The 23,321-nt window shown below is 47.8% G+C and overlaps 1 protein-coding gene across 2 annotated transcripts in view; it reads right to left on the reverse strand.

The window, feature by feature from the left end:
• Positions 1–23,321, reverse strand: part of COL4A6 (collagen type IV alpha 6 chain) — a 283,270-nt gene that overhangs the window by 2,271 nt on the left and 257,678 nt on the right. The window contains exons 24-44 of one of the 2 annotated variants that reach the window (XM_003819688.4): positions 22,880–22,951; positions 22,498–22,605; positions 21,200–21,421; positions 20,667–20,828; positions 18,824–18,994; positions 17,635–17,778; positions 17,071–17,196; positions 16,421–16,602; positions 14,456–14,519; positions 13,389–13,463; positions 12,812–12,919; positions 12,611–12,718; positions 11,947–12,018; positions 11,497–11,622; positions 7,449–7,565; positions 6,956–7,117; positions 6,679–6,777; positions 4,971–5,117; positions 3,727–3,843; positions 2,571–2,762; positions 1,570–1,856 (exon numbers count right to left, since the gene is read on the reverse strand). In XM_003819688.4, the coding sequence (XP_003819736.1) occupies positions 1,570–1,856; positions 2,571–2,762; positions 3,727–3,843; positions 4,971–5,117; positions 6,679–6,777; positions 6,956–7,117; positions 7,449–7,565; positions 11,497–11,622; positions 11,947–12,018; positions 12,611–12,718; positions 12,812–12,919; positions 13,389–13,463; positions 14,456–14,519; positions 16,421–16,602; positions 17,071–17,196; positions 17,635–17,778; positions 18,824–18,994; positions 20,667–20,828; positions 21,200–21,421; positions 22,498–22,605; positions 22,880–22,951 (2,861 nt within the window). The remainder of the gene's footprint in view (positions 1–1,569; positions 1,857–2,570; positions 2,763–3,726; positions 3,844–4,970; positions 5,118–6,678; positions 6,778–6,955; positions 7,118–7,448; positions 7,566–11,496; positions 11,623–11,946; positions 12,019–12,610; positions 12,719–12,811; positions 12,920–13,388; positions 13,464–14,455; positions 14,520–16,420; positions 16,603–17,070; positions 17,197–17,634; positions 17,779–18,823; positions 18,995–20,666; positions 20,829–21,199; positions 21,422–22,497; positions 22,606–22,879; positions 22,952–23,321) is intronic. The other variant, XM_003819690.4, reaches the window with a different exon arrangement.

A 23,321-nucleotide genomic window follows, 5' to 3' on the forward strand; every position in this document is an offset into this window, starting at 1 on the left:
TCTCCACACTCCTGCCTGTTTCTCTTCACTTTAGCTGGGCTATCATCTGGACCACAAGGAGATAGGGAAGAGGCCTAATACACAACCGTGTCAGCAAATGGCCAATGAGACAAATGCCCAAGTTGGCACACAGGGACTCCTTACTTTGCAGAACTTTGCAAGAGTGAGAGTCTCCATGGGACCTTTCAGGTGACCTTTCCTGACAACCGAAGCATCAAAATTTTCCTCACTTTGACCCTGAGAATCAAAAACTTTCTAAGATGCACAACACATTTTCCTGCTTTACTAAGTAGCAGACACTAGGTTATTTTAAACTTTGCAGATGAATCAGGCTTGTCATTGTGAATGTCAGTTTTTGTGGGGGATGATTATGCAAGAGCCCCACACCAAGGGGTATGGCCCGTAGAATCCTTGGGCCTCCTTTGAATTATTTTCTCCTTTTTAATAGGTATGTCTCATTGCTTCAAGATGCCTTGCTAGGCAGTCCAACTTCTCACCCTTACATATCTTCAGGAATAATATTCTAGTATGTTAGAATTAATGTGTAAAGGAAGAGTAAAGAGATTCTGAATAAGGGCTAAGAGCCCTCCCATAAGCAGGGCACATTTGTACCATTTCCTGTGGAAGCTCAGGGGCCTCTTCTTATTTCCTGGTCAGGGTGGTGGACAGGACAGAAGGACAGGTGAGGTGATTCTGTATTACACTGGGATAAACTATCCAATGTCCAAAGACACAGCATAACAAGGAAAAGTACCTTTCCCCAGGTAGGTACGCTAATGTTGGGGAGCCTGCAGCTTTGGTCATTTTTTAAAGACACTCTCTCACCATCTCACCCTTGGCAATTCAACAGAGAAGCTCTGGCAAGGCAGAGTACTTCAATGGGTGCCACAGTGGTTTTCTCTGGGGGATGTCCTGACCCTAAACCTGACCTTTTATTTGAAGAAACATCCCCAGGTATTCACAGGATATTATGTGAGGGACTTGATGCCTCTTTGGGCCTGCAGATATTCTTTTTCTTAGCAAGACACACAGCATGGCTGGCCGCTGCCTTCACACCGAAATGGAGAGGCAGCAAAAATACCAGCAAGGACATATAAACACAGCATGCACTCATCAAAGCCTTTTGGGAGGAGACAGCAGAGGCCAGAGGGATCTGGGAGGGTGGAGAGAAGAGGGGACAGTGCCATGGCTGGACTGATTAGTGAAACTGTGTCCTGGCCCCAAGTGGTGACAGCCTCTCCCTCACTGTCCTCCCAGATCTTAGTGTGTTTTGCTCTTCCCTTGGGTGTGGCATAACTAAAGCGGGCATGGAGACGGCGGGGCATTGACCTATGACTCACAGATATTCTAGCCCCTGAACCACTGGGTGCAAACTGCTGTCTTTCCGCTACACCCATAACTACCTGCCATTCATGCAGAACTGGGTTCTCCATTCTTTAGCCAAGCCCAGTCCAAGCATTTCTCTTCTTTTCAAACTCTATGCTTTCTACCTGGTGTCCCTTGAGCCTGGGAACCAGTCCAAGGGGCCCTTTGCCTCCAACTGGGGGAGGAGACAGTGCAGGACCTTACCATGAGGAAAGAGTACCCAATCCAGAGGCTGCGCCAGCCCAGGGGGCACTGCGGGATGGTGATGTCCTGGCTGTGCACAGCAATGGCTTGCGAGGGTGCCTCACACACAGAGCAGCGGCTGATGTACTGGGGAATCTGGGTCTGGCTGACGGGCATCATGGGGATAGGGGCGGTAGTGGAGAGCCAGTAAGATTTATCATTGCGCCTGGCATAGTGGCACACCTCGTTGATGTTGCAGTAGATGAAGGGCATGGTGCTGAAGCGGGGCAGACAGGAGCCAGCAAAGCCTGGAAGGAGAGAAAGTGGGCAAGGGCAGGGGAGGTCTGGCTGAGGGGCTTTGACGAGATGGTGGTTTGGGTTTACATCCAACCACTTGCACCAGACTGAGGCAGCCCTCTCCTTCCAATCCTGTAACATTGTACATGTGCCGAAGTGTGTTGAGCAAATTCTATTTTAAATGCACCAGGGAAATTTGATAATAACAAGAATCTTTTTATAAGCTGTATAATTCTGCCCTAATTAATCTGCTTTGAAAGAAACAGCGTTTAATAGACTGAGTCTGCTTTTAAGATTTAGCACACCTGCAGACAACAATTAATTCTCAGGTAATCATCATTGCCCTGCAGGTCATATTATTATTATTACTACTACTAATTGCTAATATTTAATGGATGCTTAAATGCCAAATGTTGCTCTAAGCAATTTACATTGGGTGATTGATTCATGCAATCTTTCCACCAGCGTGTGTGATAGATACTAGAATTAGCTTTGTTCCATTAAGGAGGAAGCCAAAGCCTAGAGAGGTTGAATAACTAATGCAGTGTACACAGCTAGTAAGTGATAGAGCCAGGATTTGAATCCAGATCCACCTGACTCCAGAGCTGATGCTTGTAACTCACTACACAACAGTGGACCTAGAAAGGGCTGGGAGAAGAGAGGGGTTGGCTGTTGGTGTTTGTGGGGACAGGTGACCAGGGCTGGCTGTCAGAGCTGGTACCTACCCAGGTCCTGGTTGTGGGCTTTCTCTTGCCCCTCCACAAACAGTAAGCTGTACCCCACCCACAGCTGGCTCATCCCGATGGGACACGGGGGCACCTGTTCCGACTGGCTGTGCTTTACCAACGTGTAGCCCACTCTCATGCTCTGGCCAGGCATTCCAGGCATCCCGAAGGGGCCTTGCTGCCCTGGAGCTCCTGAGAGAGACAGATCATAAAAGGTGAGTGTGGTGCAGCTAATGACAACATCAGCTACTCACATTGTACCACACATTGTCCAAGGCATGTTATACACATGTATTATCTCACTCAATCCTCACGATGACCCTGGAAAATGGTATTACCACCCCAATTTTTAGATGAAGAAATTGAGGCTCAGATGTCCTACAGCTAGTAAGTGGTAGAGCTACAACTCTATCTCAGATGTATCCAGCTACAGACGCCCCATTTTTCAAAGTACATTGTTAGGCTTCCTTCCCATAGCCACCTGGCCTTGGGGTCTCTCTGAGTGGGGATTAGGGTGTGGAGAGGGATACTTCTCAGGTCCAGCTTTGCAGGCCCTCATAGGAGATAACTATGTAGCTGCTGAATCAGAGTCATCGAAAGCAGGGTTAGGATTAGCAGGGTAAAATCTTGCCCTCCTCTCCTGCCCATGACAGACATGACAAATCAACTGCCACAGTTTCCCACCGAGCCTCTGAACTGTTCTCTACGCAGGACAACTAATTTGTCATCCCCAATATAAAGTGGGACACAAATAGAAGAGGTATATGGACAGCCACGCCTTATCTCAAGTGTTGTTATCCCTTGAACATCTCCCTCTCATGTGTGTGAGAATCCCTGGGTAGAAAAGGGGAGGTAAAGGGCAGGGGGCCATCTGTAGTATAAAGTCAGACCTTTTAAGCACTGGAAGAGAGCCCAGAAAAGGATTTGGATTTGGAACAGTCCTTTGCCTTCCAGAATGTAGGGTATCCCTTCACAGGCTCAGAGGGTAGTGGGGAGTGAATGGACTTAGAGCCCAGTTTTTGAGCATCTTAGGAGTGTCAAGCTCTACCACTGGGTTTATTAAGTTTCAGACTCGAAGTTTTACTCACCCCCAGCCTCAAACCCTCCCAGACCACCATCCCCGCCCCGCCCGCCTCCTAATGTGGCATCATCAGACCTTCAAATCCTGGAGGGCCTTGCAGTCCAGGCAGACCAGGATCACCAAGAGCCCCAGGTGGGCCTGGGAGCCCACTGGGGCCATCTTTACCGGGGATGCCAGGTAAACCTTTGGAGCCTGCAGAAGAGAAAGCCCAAAGGAGGGTACTCAATGTAGAGGGTCCCCAGGCACCTTCCCCAGGAAAGGGGACTTATGTGTCATGCCCAAGACTCACTAGGAGACGATGCACTTGGCTGTCGACTTGGTGTGCACACTGCACATCAAGGCTGCAGCCACCTGGGCTAGTTCTTAGTTCATGGGGGCATCTCTGCCCTGGGGCAGTGCCCTCAACTTAGCCTTTCTGAGCCCCTTCATGCCCACTTCCTCCTCCCTTCTTCTCATCCTCCTAGCAACAATGGAAATTATGCAGGGCAACGGCGAGCATCCCATATCAGAAATGAGGACACCGAGGCTGGGCGCAGTGGCTCATGCCTGTAATCCCAGCACTTTGGGAGGCCAAAGCAGGCAGATCACCTTAAGTCAGGAGTTCGAGACCAGCCTGGCCAACATGGGGAAACCTTGTCTCTATTTAAAATACAAAAATTAGCTGGGTGTGGTGGCATGCACCTGTAGTCCCCGCTACTCCGGAGGCTGAGGCGGGAGAATCACTTGAATTCGAGAGGTGGCGGTTGCAGTGAGGTGAGATGGCACCAATGCACTCTCAGCCTCGGTGACAGAGCAAGACTCCATCTCAAAGATAAAAAAAAATAAAAAGAAGAAGAAGGAGGAGGAGGAAGAAGAAAAGAAGCAGAAGAAGAGGAAGAAGAAGAGGAGGAGGAAGAGGAAGACGAAGAAGAAGAAGAGGAAGAAAATGAGGACACTGAGACCCAGAGAGACTTCTAACTTACTCCAATTAGAGGCCAGGTTTTCTGTCCCCCAGCCTTGGACTTTTTTCATTGTCTTCTGTGGCCCTTTATTCACCACCACACTCCCTCCATCTCTCTGCAGCACATTAGAGAGGGGCGAGTGGTCTGGAGTAGCAACCTTGCTCTGCCCTCACATCCTCTAAAGCCAAGTACCAAGTACAGCCACCCTGCTGGTCCTGCTGGCCCTTCTTCTCCCCAACAGGAAGCTTGGGAGCTTTGTGAAGGAAGAGAGGCAACGCTTGATGAAGACACACCCTTGGAGGTGGACATCCAAGCCAGCCTCTCAGCCAAACTGTCTCAACTCCCCAACAAATCTCCTTTCTCTGGCACCCTCCTCACCTTGTAGGCCTACAGGGCCTTGAGCCCCAGGGTCCCCAGTGAGGCCAGGGATGCCATCGATCCCTGGTAGACCCAAGGGTCCAGGAGGAACCTGGACAGCTTCCGCAGTTGGTGTTTGTCCAGGTGCACCTCGGGGGCCAGAAGAGCCTGTGGGCAGGTGGGGGAAATAAGAACATCAGGCTGAGGCAGAGGGAGGTGACGGGGGCCCCAGAAGCCTTCTTTACTAACTTGCAATCAACAGCTTTCTACCCTGTTTGTCCCCACAGGATACCCGGGTATCTCCAGGATGGCACTGTGTGATATTATACAATCTTTATCCATCTCTCTCCCCAGTGGTTGGGTAGCTCCAAGAGGGCAGGAACTGGGTCATATTCATCCTGTCTCCTCAGGGCCCAGCATTGTGCCCAGTGGGTGACAGGCAGTCCAGAAGCATTTGCTGCTAATATGGTGAGCTGAGCCTTCTCTCAGGGCTGGGGTGGCTGGTTTACTCACTGGTTAGAGCACAGTGCCAAGGAGGCTGAGGGGATGCTTCTAACCCCAGAGGTTCAGTTGGCATCCCAGCCTAGGAACCCAGCGCCAGCCAGCTGCCTTTCTAATAGCATAATTTGCTTAGTAAGTCATTGAACAAATATTTCCCCAGTGCTTATTATATGCCAGGGTCCTGGTAGCTCTGGGGATAGAGCAATGAATATGACAGACATTTATGGAGATTATGGTCTGGTGATGAAGATGAATAATGCCTAATTCGACAAATAGTGTTAATCTGAGTGTAAGTTGGGAGAAGTGTTGTGGAGGAAAGGACTAACACAGGGACACTGGGAGGGAGCAGAGGGTGGTATGGGGTGGAGGCATCTGTTTTAGAGAATGATCAGTGGCCTTTTGCAAGCAATGACATTTAAACTGAGACCACTAAAACATTAGAAGGACTCTGCTATTTAAAGAGTAGAGGGGCAAGTGCACTCTGGGAAGTAGAAGTAGCATGTGCAAAGGCCCTGTGGTAGGCCAGGACTTGGTGTTTTTGGATAATTGAAAGAGGCCAGTATGGCAGGAGCACAGTGAGCAGCAAAGGGGAAGGGCTGGCCATGAGGATGAAGAGGGAGGCATCACACAGGGCTTTGCGGGCCATGGTGAGTTCATTCCTACGCCATGGGAAGCCACTGGATGATTTATGTTTTTATAAGCTCTTTTTGGCCACTATGTGGAAAAGTGACCACTAGGGTTGGGGGAGGAAGGGTGCTGCATGAGAACTATTGGTGGCTTGGATCTGGGGGTAGCAACCAAGGTACTGCGAGGTGAACAGATGCAAGGCACATTTAGGAGGTACAAGCCTCAGGGCTTGCTACTAGATTGCATGTGTGTGAGTGAGGGTGGGAAAGGATGCAAAAGATGGTTCTTTATTTCTGAATTGAGCAAATGGGTGGGTGGTGATCTGAGTGCAAACCCAATGCCCACTAATGCAGAGATTAACACAGACAGGCAGTCAGTAGCAGGATCCATGGTGGCAAGGCAGCAGTGGTCTTCAGTCCTGGGAGGTGATAGAGGCTGAAGGATCCCCAAGGTAGAGAAACTGCCTCTCTGGGGTACCTTGATCCAGCTGTTTTAGACATCCAGACTTTCTTGGCGTGGTGAGCAATGATGCCTGAAGGAACCTTACCACCAGGCCCCTCCCTCGAGCTCTGGATCAGCCCAGCACATGCTCTCAACTTACCTCTTGGCCCTGCCTTCCCCTTCATTCCGGGAAATCCTGGGTCTCCAGGTGGCCCAACCTTGCCTGGAGTCCCCATGAAGCCAGGCTCACCTCTCATGCCTGACAAAGCCCAAAGGAAGCAAGTCAGGTCCGGGCATGGTAGGGGTGGTAGGGGTGGAGGATAGGCAGGGGTGAGGTAGGGAAGAACATCAGCCACCGGCCTCTCTTCACAGGACTGCAGGAAGGAGTCCTGGCCGTGGAGTGGGGAAGGGCCCAGCAGCCAGCCGAGCAGCCGTACCTTTCAGTCCTAGCTCTCCAGGGAGGCCAGAAAAACCTGGAATTCCTTGGTCTCCCTTAGGCCCTTTAGGTCCAGGAATTCCAGGGAAGCCAGGGTCTCCGGTGTCGCCTTGATTCGAGGATGGCCCAGGGGGACCTGGGGGTCCAGCGGGGCCTGGGCGGCCTAGGGATAAGATCGGAAGAGGGGCGAGGGGCAGGTGAACAGGTAGTAGCCACTGCAGAAGGCCTAGGGACTGACAGGACTCCAAAGCCCATTCCCAGGACAGAGAATGTTCCCTCACCATCGGTGGGGTCCTAGTGCCCAGACTTTCCCAAACCATTTTAGCAAAATGCACTTGGCTCAAGTCCCCTGTGTCCCCACTCGGGGAGGGATGTGAAGCCAAACACGCCCACATATGTCCAGCAACAGGGACTTGGCTGCGCTGTATACATGACTTCCCCAAATGTCAGACAAAAGGTGGTGGCTAGCCCTCTTTTGGGCTTCCTGTCTTTACCTCGTTCTCCATCTAGGCCTGGTCGCCCGGGGTCACCAGGCTGTCCTGCTATGAGTGAGGGCAAGGAGATGCCTGGGGCACCGGGGAGACCAGCAGGGCCCTGGAGACCTGGGAAACCTGTAAAGAATAAATAAAAGGGGCTGGATAGGCTCCGTGTGCCCAGAAGACGGCCAGGCTCTTTCAGAGAAAATGGAAGCTCACACAGAGAAAATGGAAGCAGTTAGGTAAGAGCCAGACCAGAGAACGCCAGCAGAGGGCTCTTCTCCCCTAATCCTTCCTTCCCAGAAAGCAGACAAACTAACTGACAAGGGCTCAGAGACTCCCCTTTTCCAGCTGGAGCTGCATTTTATTGGAAAGTTCTAGCTCCCTTACCTCACTGGTAATGGAAATATTTTAGGCCAACTTCCCCCACACCAGAAAGAAAAGAAGGCATGACTGAGCACCTGGACTTTTAAGTTTCCAAAGTGATTTTAAACCTGTCTGTGTCAAAAAACACCTCTTAAGTTAGCCAGTTATGTCTGATGCTGCACAAAGGTTACAGAACGTAGGCCACAGGCCCCAGCCAGTCAGAACAGACACCAGGCCGATCAGAATGGAGGTGCCAAGTGATTGCTTAATTGCCTATGGAACAAATATCTCTGTACTAAATCCCTCCTCCCTTTTTGGCCAAAGAGAATAACCACTTATTACAATAGATACAGAATACTCATTTGCTCTAATTTTAATACTGCTTTACATGTTTTCTGTTTGTGGAACTATTTCTATTGTAATATGTTCAAAACCAAAACTTTCATCTGATCACAGAAGATTTATTTAATGTTCACATATCAAATACATAGATGGTAATCTTGATGGGAAAACACAAATGTAGGTGTTGATATTATACATGTAGCATGGAAGATATATATTTATTACTTTGGGATATTCTAGAAGATATTCAAATGAAGATAAATGGATTCAAACTGGTTGATAAACTGTTCTGGTGGTTGAGATTCTTAATTTTTGTTTGCGACAAGAAAATCCAAAAATGTTAATATCGAATTTTATCTTTTGTGACAAGAAAAATGCAAAAATATGCTGAATTTCTCTTATTAAGGTAAATCCATGAAAATTTATAAAAGTGATGGTAGATTTGGGTGTTTTTAAATAGCTCATTAATTAATTGAATCTTGAAATTTAGACAAAGAAAAAATAAATTTTGAGAAAAGTCTCTCTAGGTCTCTTAGGTCCGGAAAAAAGAAAAAACACAAAAAGAAAACTAGTAGCTAAGCCACGTGGTGGTACTCATGGCATTGTTACTTCTGGTTTGGCGAACCTTTGAAATATTTTTCTTTATCCCCAGGGTAAAAATCTGAAAAGAAAGACATATTGTATACTTTTTTTCTGAAAATACAGCTCTACACATATATTATGTATATATACATATAAAGCATATATATGTATAGCTTATATATATAAACTGAAATTATGCAAAACTAATAAACAAGACACCACATGTGTAATAGAGTAGGCAGTGGTGGGCAGTACACAAATTATAAAAGTTCCCATGGCAGTTTTTGGAGACTCTTTCTCCCTTTACCTGTTTCTTAATTTTATAATTACACTTACATGTTATTAAACCTGAAATAAAGGCACTACTGACTTCAAGTATTGCAAAAAGCTCATGCATTTCTTTAACAATAAAACACTTTAAATGAGCAGATGAAAATGCAAAACAGCCCATTTTTCCAACTGAGTCCAGTGTCAAAGCCTTGAAAAAACAAAATATATAAATGCAGCCTCTACGTATTTAGTGCAAATATGAAAACAAATAGTATCATTGAAAGTTATTTAGATAACAGTACTGTAATGAGAGGGATTGCTCTATGAAGTTTTTTTATTGGTTAGTTTGTTTGAGATAGGGTCTTGCTCTGTTGCCCAGGCTGGTGTGCAGTGATGTGGTCAGGACTCACTGCAGCCTCAACCTCCCAGGCTCAAGCAATCCTCCCACCTCAGCCCCCGAGTAGCTGGGATTACAGGCGCACACCACTATGCCCTGCTAATTTTTGTATTTTTTGTAGAAACAGGGTTTTACCATGTTACCTAGGCTGGTCTCCAACTCCTGGGCTCAAGCAATCTGCCTGCCATGGCCTCCCAAAGTGCTAAGATTACAGGCATGAGTCACTGCACCCAACTACTCTATGATGTTTTCTTAGGAGTAAATCATCATATTGCACTGACTCCCGTTGTCAAATCAAAGATAGGTTCCTGTGGCGGGGGGTGGGGGGTGGGGGGGTGGGGCGTGGTATGATATTTCTTGTATTCTTTTTAAAGAAATTGTTTTAATTAGATATTGAGAAGATATGACATAATATTTATAATATGCAAAGAATAATTCAGATACAATGAACACTTGTGTTTCAACCACTCAACTTAAGAAGATGTCACTTGTTTTGAATTTCCTTGTGTGCCCTCCACCCTCTTCCTTCCCTTCCTCTCAGAGGCAATCACTCCTGAATTTTGTTCATCATCCTCTTCCTTTTTCTTCAGTTTGACCATGTATATCTCTAAACAATGTATTGGTTGGTTTCGCTTATTTTTGAACATTTATTGATGGAATCATACCAAATGTATTCCTCTGTGACATGTTTGTTTTTTGCTTAGTGCTATGTTGCTGAAATGTATCCTTCTTGACCTGTGCTGTTTACTACATGCGTAATTGTGATTTTATTATCTCAGATAGCTAAAGAAAATGAATAATCTAATGACCATCAAGATTTGAAAACAAAAGAAAATGTCCCTGTGTTTTTATCCAGTCCCCTTTTCCCTATATCCCATGAAAGAAGACAGTCTCTGGGCAGGCTCGGACCCTGCTTTGAGCCCTTCCTCTGGAGAAGCTGCTGGCTTTCAGAAAAGAACAGTTTGGTCCAGATCAAAGGGAAGAACAAACACAGAAACTGCAGATGCATCAATTTAAAATGCAGCAGGAAATGAATTAATATATGAATATAGTCCCTCGGAAACATACACACTGTACACAAACATGCACATAAACAAAATGCGGTGAGACCTCAAGCCCCAGAGCAGAGAGAAACAGGAAATTTTGCAAATATGATTTCCCCAGGTAACATGCAATAATATTCTTAAGTATATACTATGTGCCAGGCACTGAGCTTTTGTATATCTTACCTCGTTCCTCATTGATTCCTCAAAAAACCTATGAGGTAGGTTCTGTTATAATGTTCATTTTATGGAAAAGGAAAACTAAGGGCTCATTTGGGATTGAGGAACAAGTAACTTCCTTGTTTAAAGTCATATAGCTAGTGAGAGGTATAGCTTGAATTTGAACCCAGCTAGTCTGATTTCAGAGCCCATACTCTTAACCATGATGCTATGGTGAATTCATTTCCTGGTTAACATGGAGTGGAATGTACACGGGTTTTTGGAATTTTCCTGAGGAAAAGTTGAAGAACACAAGTCATTCTTACTTTCTGAGAGGTGGGGAAAGGGAGACTCAGAAAGGGACTTCAGGCCATGTGATGAGTCAGGGGCTGAGATTAGGGTAGAGCCTGCTTTCTAGTAAACCCAACAAATTCTAGTTGAGGGTATGCTGTGGTTCTGTCCGGTGGAGACTTGTATCATCTTAGTCTTGGGATCCTTCCCGCAGCCACACTGTCTTCCCAGGGCCCTGGGAGTGCCATTCACACTGGACGCTGAGGAAATGCCAGCCAACCTCTCACTAAATGGACAAGCCCTGTCCCTCAGGACCAATAATTGCAAGCTCTGACCAAGCATGCCAGAGAGGCTTGAGGTTAGTAAGGAGGAACAGAAGAGAATCTGGAGGCTAAAATGGACTTGGTGAACTGTGCCCTGACAGTCTTCACTGGAAAATGCTAAGCACAGCCTAACCTCTCTTTCTCAGCAGTCATTCCCACTGGGTTGTGAGACTCCCAGAGTTGTGAAGACACTCACAGCCCAACCCTGTGAGCCACATGGCCCTGCTGTACCCTAAACCTGACTCTCCCAGCAAGGCCTCACTCAGCCTCTACAAGGCCTGACTTGGACTCACCTCGATCACCTTTTTGCCCTCTCAGGCCCGGCTTCCCTGGAGCTCCGATGCCAATTCCTGGATATCCTTTTTCTCCTTTGGGTCCAGGGAGACCAGCAGGCCCGGGCACACCGGTGATACTAGGTCCTAGGAGGAGATGCAGGGGTAGGGGGCAGACCTCAGTGGAGGTGAGGCCTTCCTGCCTAACTCACTCGCCTGTGGCCTGAGAAGCCTGACTGACAGACACCAGAGGCAGAGTACTGAAGTAACAAGAAAGAAAGTTAATCTGAGTAGAAGAAAAAAACCCATCCTCTTTCTTCTCCATATCAAGGGACCTCAAATTGGAGGTTAATAAGGAGAGCTATGAGTCCAAGGATATGGGATACACCACAGTCGAGAATTCATGGCCAGCCCTTGCCAGGCTTCTGGAAGAGCTGATGCCCTCCTCTTCACCCTGAGGGTCTTCCTAACCTGGAGTGCCATGGGTACCCTTGGTGCCCGGAAGCCCATTCAGTCCATGTAAACCAGGAAATCCAGGGAAGCCTGAGGGGAGAGAATGTCAAAAATGGCTCCAGCAACTCTGAATCATGAAGCATCAGCAAGAGGTAGCTACCTGCCCCCAAAGGCATTGCGAGGTCCTTATTTTAAAGTCCTGGTCTTTTTTGAGGCATTTACTTAATGCCCTAAGGGAGAAGAAAACACTCCCAACCTATATCCTACACCACAGGTTCTCATGACTCTTATCAGAGACCAATACAGCTTTAGGAGTAAGATGGCAGCTCATTAGGTATCTTGAAGAAGAACTCAGAGTAGCAATGTCAAGACCTTGAGTTGTCAGCTCCCAGAGACTGGTTCCAGAAACTCACTGCCCAATCTCTAAGTCAGGGAAAGGCTACACATGCCAGGGCAATTGCCTTCCTTGCTAGCTCTTCTCTTCATGGATCCCATATTCTTCTCTTCACACTCATGCTTGCCTGCCTTCATTACTCTTCATCTTCCTTTCCCATGATTCCTCATGTCCAATGACTCCTGTAGGCATGGCTTAACCCTAGCTAGTATCTTCTAAGATAAAGTAGTTGGTGTCCTTCATCGAGGGAAAGACTTTTCCCCACTGCCTGCTCCCAAATACACATACCTTTGGGTCCTATTAATCCGGGGGATCCTAGAGGCCCAATTGCCCCTTGGTGACCAGAAGAACCTGGAAGTCCTGGTTCTCCTCTCATGCCGGCAACTCCTGGAAATCCTAAATGTGAAACCAAGGCAGAGGTTCAGAATGGGGCATGGCTTGAAGCTAATCCAAACTCTTTCAGAATAAGGTTATCATGTGGCATGGTACCTGGAGCTCCAGGAAGGCCAACATCTCCGGAAACACCAACTTTTCCATCTTCACCTTTGTTTCCAGGGAAGCCTATATTGCCTATTAGTCCATCTCTTCCTTTTGTACCTATAAAACCAAGAAAAATGCTGAGTGATTAGGCCATATTTCTAGCAGTGTATTCCTCTATGGGAAAGAGTAGATTCTGAATTGCTGAAGGAGCTAGACCCAATGAAGAAACTCTAAAAAAGATAGTGGTGGCTGTTTTCACATTAGAAAGGTGCCCTACAATTGAGAAGCAAGTAAATTTGTTATGAGTATCCCTTCAGAAGTGGGAGCAATAAGTGGAAATGTTCAAGAAGGACAGTTTAGATAACAACTTCTAAACTAAGGGGATGTAGGCCATTATCCCAAAGGTCTTTGCCAGTCTATGAGTCTTGAAGGAAGAGTAGGCTGATTTGCTTGGGGAATTGATAGATAGGAAATTTTCTGCACTGGATAGAAGTTGCAGAACTTGGGGTTGACCTCCAAAATTCCTTCTAATCCTCAGTTTTGTGGAGTCTGTGAGGCAAACAAGACAAAAATATAGCAACCTTACCTTTAAAACCAGATTCGCCAGGCTGTCCCTTGGGTCCTGGGCTACTGGAAATTTCAACTGTCTGGCCGTTGTCTCCTGAGGATTCCAATACATTGTTTAAATGGCCAGGAGAAGCTATAGCTCATTTTGCACCACTGAGATCTTTTGAACACAATTTTTTTTTTCAGATTCAGTGTAGCCAGAGGAGCTCCTTGACAAAATTATCTATTGGGTAAAAAGTGATGAACCACCATCCAGGAGCTGGGATGCTGCTACCAGACTACTGGCATGAAATGCTGCTACATACAGCATATCTCCATTGGGAAACACATCACTAGGCTCAGTATGGGCAGAGAAGATGGTAGGCAGGGCCCTCAAACATCACCAGAATGGAACAGTGATGCCAGCAAGAATGGGAAATTTTCCTGCCTAGTGGGCTGGGTTTATCAGGGGAAGAGACTGGAGCCGAGGTTCTCCTCGCTGCTAAGTCTGGAAAGCAGTTGGGCAAAACCACAAAGCCAAAGGACAGCCTTTTCCTTGGATCCATGAAAGCCACAGAGAGAGATCTTGGTAAGTACCATTGTTTGTTGCATTGTCTGTGAGGAACAAGGACTGCAAAAGGGGTTTGGCCAAAGGGAAAATGTAAATTAATTGACTTTCCCCTAAACACAGACTCTCCGCTACCCTCGCAAGAGACCCTTGGGATGGCCAGGTGCAGTGGCTCACGTCTGTAATCCCAGCACTTTGGGAGGCTGAGGTGGGCAGACCACGAGGTCAGAAGTTTGAGACCAGCCAGACCAACATGGTGAAATCCGTCTCTACCAAAAATACAAAAATTAGCCGGGTGTGGTGGTTAATGCCTGTAATCCCAGCTACTTAGGAAGCTGAGGCAGGAGAATCGCTTGAACCCGGGAGGCAGAGGTTGCAGTGAGCTGAGATTGCGCCACTGCACTCCAGCCTAGATGACACTAGGTGACAGAGTGAGACTCTGCCTAAAAAAGAAAAAAAAAAAGGAGAGACCCTTGGGCCTGCTAGAAATCTACCTTGCTCTAGAAGAACACATTAAAAGAAAAAAAAATGCTCCTTACCTTTCAGGCCTGGGAGACCAGATGCTCCTGGGAGTCCAGGCGACCCTCTGATACCTTGTGAACCCTTCGAAGCAATATGGGAATCATCATTTCTGCCCAGAGCTCAGGACTGCCCACCCTCTTACTCCCTCACCCCTCACTGAGCCACTGCCTGAGAGATGTCCATCATGTATTCTGTGGCAAGGGTGGACTGTGGGCTGGAAGTGGGGATGTTACGTCCTGCAAACGGGAAGGTGATGAACAAAGGGCAGAGCACATACTTAGGGTTTGTAGGGGAAGGATTCGATCCCACTGCTTATCAAAATGGGAATCTTAGAAAGTCACAGTGTGGCCATTCTAGCGAGTCTCTTAGAAAATGCAGAAGATGACAGGCCAGGCACTCAATGGACTCAACACACAGTTGGCTACCACTGTCCTTGCCAAAGCTCTGGAGCCATTATGCATAGGAAGAAGTTTCACTTCACCCTGCAGGGTTAGCCCTCTGCCACAGGTTCCGCAAGGAACACAAGGTCTTTCTGCCACCAGGTAGCAGGTGGTATGTGTGCAGGTGCTGGAGTCTGAATTTGGGCAAATGTTACCATTTTCAGAGGAAAATCTGCCTTCACTGGCTAATGTCCAACACACTATCTGAGTCTGGGAAGTGGCCATGTCAGCTGCCATCAGCAAAGTTCTTTTCTTGATATCTGTTATGGTTTTGGTTCATTTTGAGATGTACCCAGTATCCAGTAAAGATTTATGCCACTTAGTGCTTTGGGTAGGAGGCTGAGTACTGGGCTGGGTCACTGTGTGCACTGGACCACTACCCAGGACACCCCTCCATTGTGGCTGCTTCCTTGCCCGGCTTCATCAGGCACATTGCCATATCTTCTAATTCTGAGCCTCTGTTCATGCTGGGACTTCTCCTAGAATGCATTCCCACTTTGTTTTCATCCCCCTAGAATGTAAGTAGTCAGGACTATCCAGTTTAGAACTATTTATTTTCAATTGCTTCAGGTGTGTGTGTGTGTGTGTGTGTGTGTGTGTGTGTGCACGCACCAAGTTCTCTCCATCAGATGGACTGACACTTTTGAAGTTCAGGGACTTTGCCTGCAAGGAGCCCAGGTGTTCTGTGATTCAATTCATTGAGACCATTTGATACATCTGCTATTTATGCAGAGCCGGCTATATGCCAGACACAATGTTAAGAGCTTTACATGAGTCATGTCACTTAACCCTCCCTACTGTCTGAAGGCTATTTAAATATTATTCCCAATTTTTACAGATGAGGAAAGTGAGGTTTAGGTAAGGTAAACAGTGTGCACAAGATCACAGAGCTAATGAGCAATGGAGCTGAGGTTCAAATCCAGGTTGGTCTCATTGCTAAGCCACCTCTTCCACCTTGCCTTGTATGAGCCCAGATAAGCTGGACTTGATTCTTTGCTAGTCGTTGCACCTTGTGGAGCTTCAAAGACCTTTCTAGCAAAACATCAAGAAGTTTTTACGAATTCTTACAATGTGCCAGGCTCAACATGAAATGCTGGCAGTGGGGCGCAGAGAAAAAAGCATGTAAGGTAGTTCTTGTTCTCAAGCTGTAACAATCTCATTGAGGAAGTCAGACCCACACAGAAGCAACTAGAATTGATGTCAGCAGTGATAAGTATAGAGTGGCAGCTGGGTGGGAGCTCAGGGACTCCTGGAGGAGACGGTGCCTGGGCTGGGGACTGAAGGGCAGGCAGATATTGGATAATTGTAAAGGCAAGAGAAGGCTCTGCCCTTTCAGGGAGATGTGAACAAAAGAACAGAGGAGGAGATGTTCAGGAAAGGGTGGGAAGACCTGTCAGACTCAAGGAGAGAGCTCTTTCTGAGGATGTCCTGGGAGAAGGGGCTGAGAAGTAAGCTGGGATCAGAGAGGTGGGCAGTGGGGGTATATCCCCGTGAGATGGGGGGCCTTTTCTGGTATAAAGACAAAGATCTGGTCACACTTACACTTTCTCCTGGCATTCCTGGGAAACCTGTGATCCCAGAGGACCCCTTCAGGCCAGGTAAGCCCCGGATTCCCATGAAGCCAGGGGGCCCTGGCTTTCCACTAACTCCTTTGATAATGCCTGGGAGGCCAGGAGCTCCAGGTAGGCCTGGTGGCCCAGGTCGACCAGCCTCTCCTTTGTCACCTGTAAAAGAAATAAAGAGACTTGGAAAAAGACACTGGGCAAGAAAAACCCGGCTTGCCAAGATGCAGGTGCCCCAGGTCGCAGGCCAAGTGCAGGCTCAGGGAGCAGTTAGCTTAAAGGTAAAGGTGAAGTGGGGAGAGATGCTTTCAGTCTTATGGGGCATCGACAGAGTTGCTTCTGCTATACCACTGGGAAAGCAGCACAGTGCTCAGGGTCCTCCAGGGGTACCACTGCCTGTGGTTGAAAACCTCAGTTCTACAGTGGCAATAACAAATGGCAGTCTCAAAGTCCAGGCAGCCTTCAGGCCCAGGGGAGGCAGCCTTCTTGGATTCCTTGCTGCCAGCCACACTGCTGCTCTGAGGTTGGGGATGGGGGGCTGTACTTGAGGGCCTTTGCTCAAGAAGGAAGCCAAGTTTGGTTATGAAGCCTTTCTTGAGCATTTCTCCTATCCATCCCCTGCCCCAGCACCTCTTGGCCCAGGAAATCCATTGGATCCGGCTGAGCCTTGAGAGCCTTTGTCTCCTTTGAGCCAAAGGTTTGACATTGGACGTCTTGGACTAGGTATTCCGACTGGCCCCGGATTGCCTCTGTCTCCTGCAGGGATGGAGATCAGCGTGAGAAAGAGAGCTTAGACGCAGGGTCAGGCAAAGGCTGACCTTTCACATCATTTCTTCCCATACCACCCCAGCCCTCTTTTGGGGCCTTTCCATCTTATTCCCCACCCCTATTCCCCCAACTTCACATTTCTGTGTATGTCCTCTTCTACAAATCCCAAGTCTATCAGCAACTTTAGACTCTCCTCAAATCCTTCCTCCACTGGTCTTCTGGGAATGGGCACACATGGCCTTTAACATGCAGTGTTAACTAAGAGGGGATTAAGTCTTTTGGTTTAAAAGGACTTAATTCAGAAGCCCAAAATTTTATTATCTAACATAGATTTGGTACAAACCACAGGAATAACCAAGTCAACAAACAAAATATATATATTGACAAGCATGGGCAGCAGTTCCAGAATTCAATTCCCCAGCTCACCCTTTTCACCAGGAGTACCAGCGCGTGCAGATGGTCCCATTTTTCCAGTTGATCCTGGAATTCCCTTTAATCCTCTTGTTCCAGGAATACCAGGCAGACCTGGTATTCCTGGAAAACCTACGAATCCAACAGACCCCTTCTCTCCTGTTGAAAAACAAGAACTTTTATTATCACTCCCATTTTACATACAAGGAAATGGAGGCTCAGGGAGGTTGAGTAACTTGCCCAAAGTCATACAGCAAGGAAGTTGCAGAGAAGGAATTCAAACCCAGGTTTCTCTAATTCCAAAGTCTTAGTCATTACCAAACTCTTATTTATTACATATTATACTACCTTCCTGAATAGGGACATGGCACTACACAATACAAAGGAAAGAAGTGGGCTCCTCTCGGCCGGGCACAGTGGGTCACACTGTAATCCTAGCACTTTGGGAAGCTGAGGTGGGTGGATCACCTGTGGTCAGGAGTTCGAGACCAGCCTGGCCAACATGGCAAAACCCCATCTCTACTAAAAATACAAAAATTAGCTGGGCGTGGTAGCGGGTGCCTATAATCCCAGCTACTCGGGAGGCTGAGGCAGGAGAATTGCTTGAACCTGGGGGGCAGAGGTTGCAGTGAGCTGAGATCATGCCACTTCACTCGAAAGAGCAAAACTCTGTCAAAAAAAAAAAAAAATTGGGCCCCTCTCTTATGATTCACCAAGTTATAGCTCATGTGTGATACAGGAAAAAAAAAAAAAAAGCTTAGGGCCAGGAGGCAAGGAGATGAGCTTTAGCCTGGTTCTGCTGCTAACCAGTTGTGTGACCTTAAACCACTCACTTTCCCTTTTTTTAAATGGAGATACCACCTGCCCAACTACCAATGGCTATCAAGGCAATCATAGGAAGTGAGTGCTATCAGCCTCCATGGTAGGACTATGCAAATGAGTAAACCCAGTGTGGCTGGTACTGCCCAGGGTTTTGCTGACCATGATACTCAGCCTAGTGTTCCACCCAGCAGGCAGTGAGGGTGACTCACCTTGACCAGAGGTCCCCCTTTAGCACTAGCCTTGTCCAACTATCTTGACACAAAAAGCCCTGTCCAAGTCCCTCCCCATTTCCCATTCCTAGGCAGAGAGGAAGGAGCAAGCTGCGCAGCTAAAATGCTCCTTTTTGGCAACCACTGGTCACTTCACTGATCACTTCACTTACCCTTGGGTCCAGAGAGGGCTGGCAACCCAGCGACCCCTGGAGAGCCTGGGCTTCCTTTCAGTCCTACTAGGCCTGGATTTCCAGGAAGGCCTTTTAGCCCTGGCAGCCCTTTCTTTACAATTGATCCAGGAGGACCTTTCTTGCCTCTTGTTCCTTTCTTTCCAGGATGTCCTGAATAAGCACAGGAGAGAACACAGGACAGCTGTCAAGTGAGGCTCTGGCCAGATCTGGGCCACTGCCTATGTCATAGCTTCTGATTGGTTTGGCTTGTTAGGTTTTGTAAATGGCCCTTTAACAATAGCACATGCAAACTGCTAACAGGCAGAGTTCTTAGTTGGCTGAAGCGTTAGCATTTACTACCCAGAGTGCCACGCCAATGGTTATTACTTCCAGCATGGCACAGTAGCTGGCAGGGAGAGCAAACCCCTTCTGATTATAACTTTTTGTCTCTTTGTGAATGTGGTTTACACTTTAGCCCCTGAATGGAGCTCTAGGAAGCCAGGGTGGCAAGTAGGCTCCAGTTTCCTGGTACTTCCAGTCTGAATCACGCCACAATGGTTGTTTCTTGAGCCAATCGGTGAAGTAGAGGTTAAAGCTGAGCTGTTGTTTCAGCCTCCCAGGGAGCCTTGGATACAGGGCTGCCCTTTTAATCCCTCAAGCAATCAGTTAAGTCAGCCAGTTCCTTGGCATTAAGGTTGAAAGACCCCCTAGTGCCAAGTACTGTAGAAACCCACAAGGCCCATTTGGTCTCCTAGGTATTCTGAGACGTCTTTCACCACGCTTTAAAGTTGGTCAATGGGATTAACCTCCTGAGCTGCTGCCAAAGTGGAATGTTCAGGTACAAAGCAAGGAAATTAAAAAACGAAAGGATTAAATCATGACGACAGAGGTATTTGGGTCCCCAAGGACCCAAATGAATGGCTGACTTGGCTTTCTATGGATTGAAAAGCATCAAGTAGCTGCAAGCCCCAGGATTCAAATGGGAGGCTGTGAAGGGAACTCCACAACAAGGGAAAAATTCAATGGGAGCCAACCCCACAGCAGGAGCTCAGGGATCCCTGGCCTTGTAAGCAAGGCCATGTTATAGTGTATAATCAGATACATTCCTGAGTGGCAGAGCCAGTGGGGGTGTTAGTCTGTGAGCTTGTGTGCTGTGTTTTCTCACTGAGGCAGCCTATGTGAAGATCTCAGAAACACAGAGAGACAAAGGGAATAAAAAGGACATTAATGGCTCTGCAAATAACTCAGCTTCAGTCACTAGGCCAGGAGTAAGGGGCGGTTGGGAATGGTGCAGTCACCGAAGCAGGTTGAGGAGGGTGGTGCGAGAAAAAGGCAAAGCTGCAAACACGAGTCTGGAAGCAGCAAGTGTCAGGCCCCACTGCTGAGTAAAAGACACTTGGCCATGGGTCCTTGGAGGCACGCTCGCCTGAGAGGCAGGCTGCCGGTGTGGTCACACTCTGCTCAAGCTTCTCCCCAACCAAAAGCAGGCTGCCCACAGCACCAGTGAAGGCATGGAGATGGACTAGACTCCCTCAATGATGAGGGTGGCTTCTCTAACTGGGGAGGTCGGGAGAGTTGAAACCTGAAAACTGGGCATAAGGCCATGGAGGAGGCGGGGGGAGGGGAAAGATTTGTGGCAACAGTTTGGAAGCTAACCTGCAGCAATCTGTTCTGCTTGGTACTGCAAGGGTGACTTGAGATTTGAAACTTGAGAGCTTAGGAAAGTCAAGTCTCATTCTAAATTCTGACCATGTCCCACTACTGCTATTGCCCCCCCAGGGCATCTGGGCCCAGGGCCTAGCTGAAGTCTGTCAAGGTGGGACTCTTCCTCTGAAGGACCTACCTGAGATGCCTGGGAAGCCTGGTGCTCCTGGGAGCCCAGATTTGCCCTTGATGCCATATGGACCACTAGATCCTGGAGTGCCTGGCTGTCCCACCTGTCCTGGTGTCCCAGGGCTGCCCCGCTCACCTTTGGGGCCTAGTAAGCCAGGCTTCCCGTGCACACCTGATAAAAGAGAAGGGCAAATGATCACAGCCTGGAGAGATAGCAGTGAGTGGGTCAGCAAACCAACTTCCAGGACTTATCCCAGGTGCCACTGTCTTCTCAGCTCCAGCCTTGTTGCTATTCCCAGCCGTAACCCAGTCTTTGCAAGAAATTTGACTATTAGTTATGGTCACTTTTGGAATTACTAAGACAGTAAAGTCGACTCAGGCTATTTAAGGAAAATTTCACAAAAGGGAGGGACAGAATAAAATATTTCATTTTAACCCCTTAATTAAACCATCACCCCAGATTCATGCAAGTATTCATGGAAGTATACGAATTAATATAAGGCTTTCTGTAGATTGTTAAATAATTGGGGCAAAAAGATTCACCCTTGAGTCCTGGAAGGCCAGAGTCTCCAAGAAATCCTTTGTGCCCTGTTAATCCTTGTAGGCCTTGTTCCCCCGGAGCACCATTTTCAGCACCAAAGATGTCACCAGTGGCTCCCTTGGAACCAGGTAAGCCTGGACTGCCAATCATCCCAGGCAAGCCATCTTTTCCAGGGAGCCCAGGAAACCCAGGCAAGCCCTTCTCCCCACGAGGTCCAGGAAATCCTAAACGTAAAAAGGCGAACATAAAAGACCATGGCTGTTTAGAAGCAATTTGTCTGAGTACAGATCTCTGAGACAGATTTTTCTAATATGAAAGCTAACATATTAATAATATATGTCACTTCTCTTGAAGGTCAGGAGTCTCTGTTCCTGCAAGGCCTTGTGCAGAGGCAGGGACTGTGCCCTGCGACCTGGAGGAGGTTCTAGTTCTGGGAGGCAGGGCTGTGGGCAGAGGTCCACAAACTGTTCCTGAGGGTCCTACAGTTGTTGAAGAACACACGCCACCCCATAGCATCCTGAGAAAAGTTCAACCTCTTCTGGAGTTCTCTAGCTTCTGCTGTCATGCCTCCTTCTTCTTGGGTGGGGAGAGGGTACTGGAGGGGACCCTGGAGCACATGGTCCAAGATGAGCCCCGAGCCCTAGAGCAGTGCGGTTCTCAAATCTGAGCAAGCATCACAATCACCTGGGGTAACAAGCAGATTACTGGGCCCATCCCCAGAGGTTATGATCAGCAGATCCTGTGGAGAGGCAGAAAATTTGCATTTCCATCAAGTTCCTAGGTGATGCTGATGCTGGCCCATGGAGTACAGTTTGAGGACCACTAGTACAGTGAAGAATCATGAAGCTCAAGTTGGAACAAGAGAGTGTGAGAAAAGGGATAGAAATGGACAACTTCCCTCTGACTGATCTCAATCTCTTTCACTGGCCCTTAAGGAGTTGATCCAGGAAACTCATAGAACTGGCAGACAGACAACCTGGCAGAGTCCTAGCTCTGTCACTAGTGGTTTAGTGATCTCGGACAAGTCATTTCCCATCTGGGCCTCAGTTTCCTCATCTGAAAGTTAAGGGGTTGCCCCAGCTGATTTTGAATGGTCCTTATTGCTCTAATATGCTGTCATTCTATGGCTGTATGCTGTGTCTTGCCAGGGTATAAAATTAAACCATCCTACCCATACCAGAGAGCAAACTTGGCTTCCTGTAATTGGCAGAGGACTACCACAACCCAAATACACACACACACACACACACACACACACACACACAAAGAGAAGCAGGTGAGGAGACACTCCTTTTCTTACCTGGTAATTCAGGAAGATGAACCAATCCTGGACTCCCTGGCTCTCCTTTAGTTCCACTTGACCCAGGCTGGCCTGGGGTCCCAGGGAGGCCTCGAGACCCTTTAGGGCCTGAAAACCCAAATGTAAGCAGTGAGGGGAAAGGAAAGTCGGTGTGCTAGGTATGATTTGTGATGTTCAGTCAAGAATCCCAGTCTCTTGGAGAGCCTCTCCTTGTCTCACCTCCCCACACTGCCCTCTCCAGCAGCCATCCTGTTTCCTCAATCCCCAAGGCTGCCCTCAGGAGGAATGTGGATCCCCAAATACTACTGGGCTATCCTCTGCTTCCTTTGCCTCATGGCCCTTACAAGAGTGTTTAGTGGCTTTCTCTGGCCTCATTCCATACCTGGGAATCCGGGAGTGCCTGGAAATCCTGATGGACCGTATGACCCAGGAATAATACAGGGCAGGGTGATTCCTGTAAATGGTAACATGTGTGCATTCAGTGAACCCAGAGTTAGGGAAGATTTCTCCCTAGTACGCTCCTTTACTTCTATTCCATTTAATAGGACAGCCAAGCTCTTCCCACTCAGCAGCTGGGAGCCCACACTGGAAAACCTTGGCATCATTAGCTCTGGGGAGTTACAACCAGTACAGTTGCTTACAGATGAGAATGCTCCTAGTGTCCAAGTGCTAGGATATCACTTATCAAACCACTGATGCCCAGTGGGCAAACAGTCACCTATGCAGCAGATGTTACCTAACAAGGTTTCTTAGAGATTGCCTGTGCAGGAACAGCAGCAAACAGCAATTGCCTACTCACCCTGCCCTCAGATAGAGCCTCTCCC

Source organism: Pan paniscus, chromosome X (assembly GCF_029289425.2).
Source record: "Pan paniscus chromosome X, NHGRI_mPanPan1-v2.0_pri, whole genome shotgun sequence".
Taxonomy (NCBI): Eukaryota; Metazoa; Chordata; class Mammalia; order Primates; family Hominidae; genus Pan; species Pan paniscus.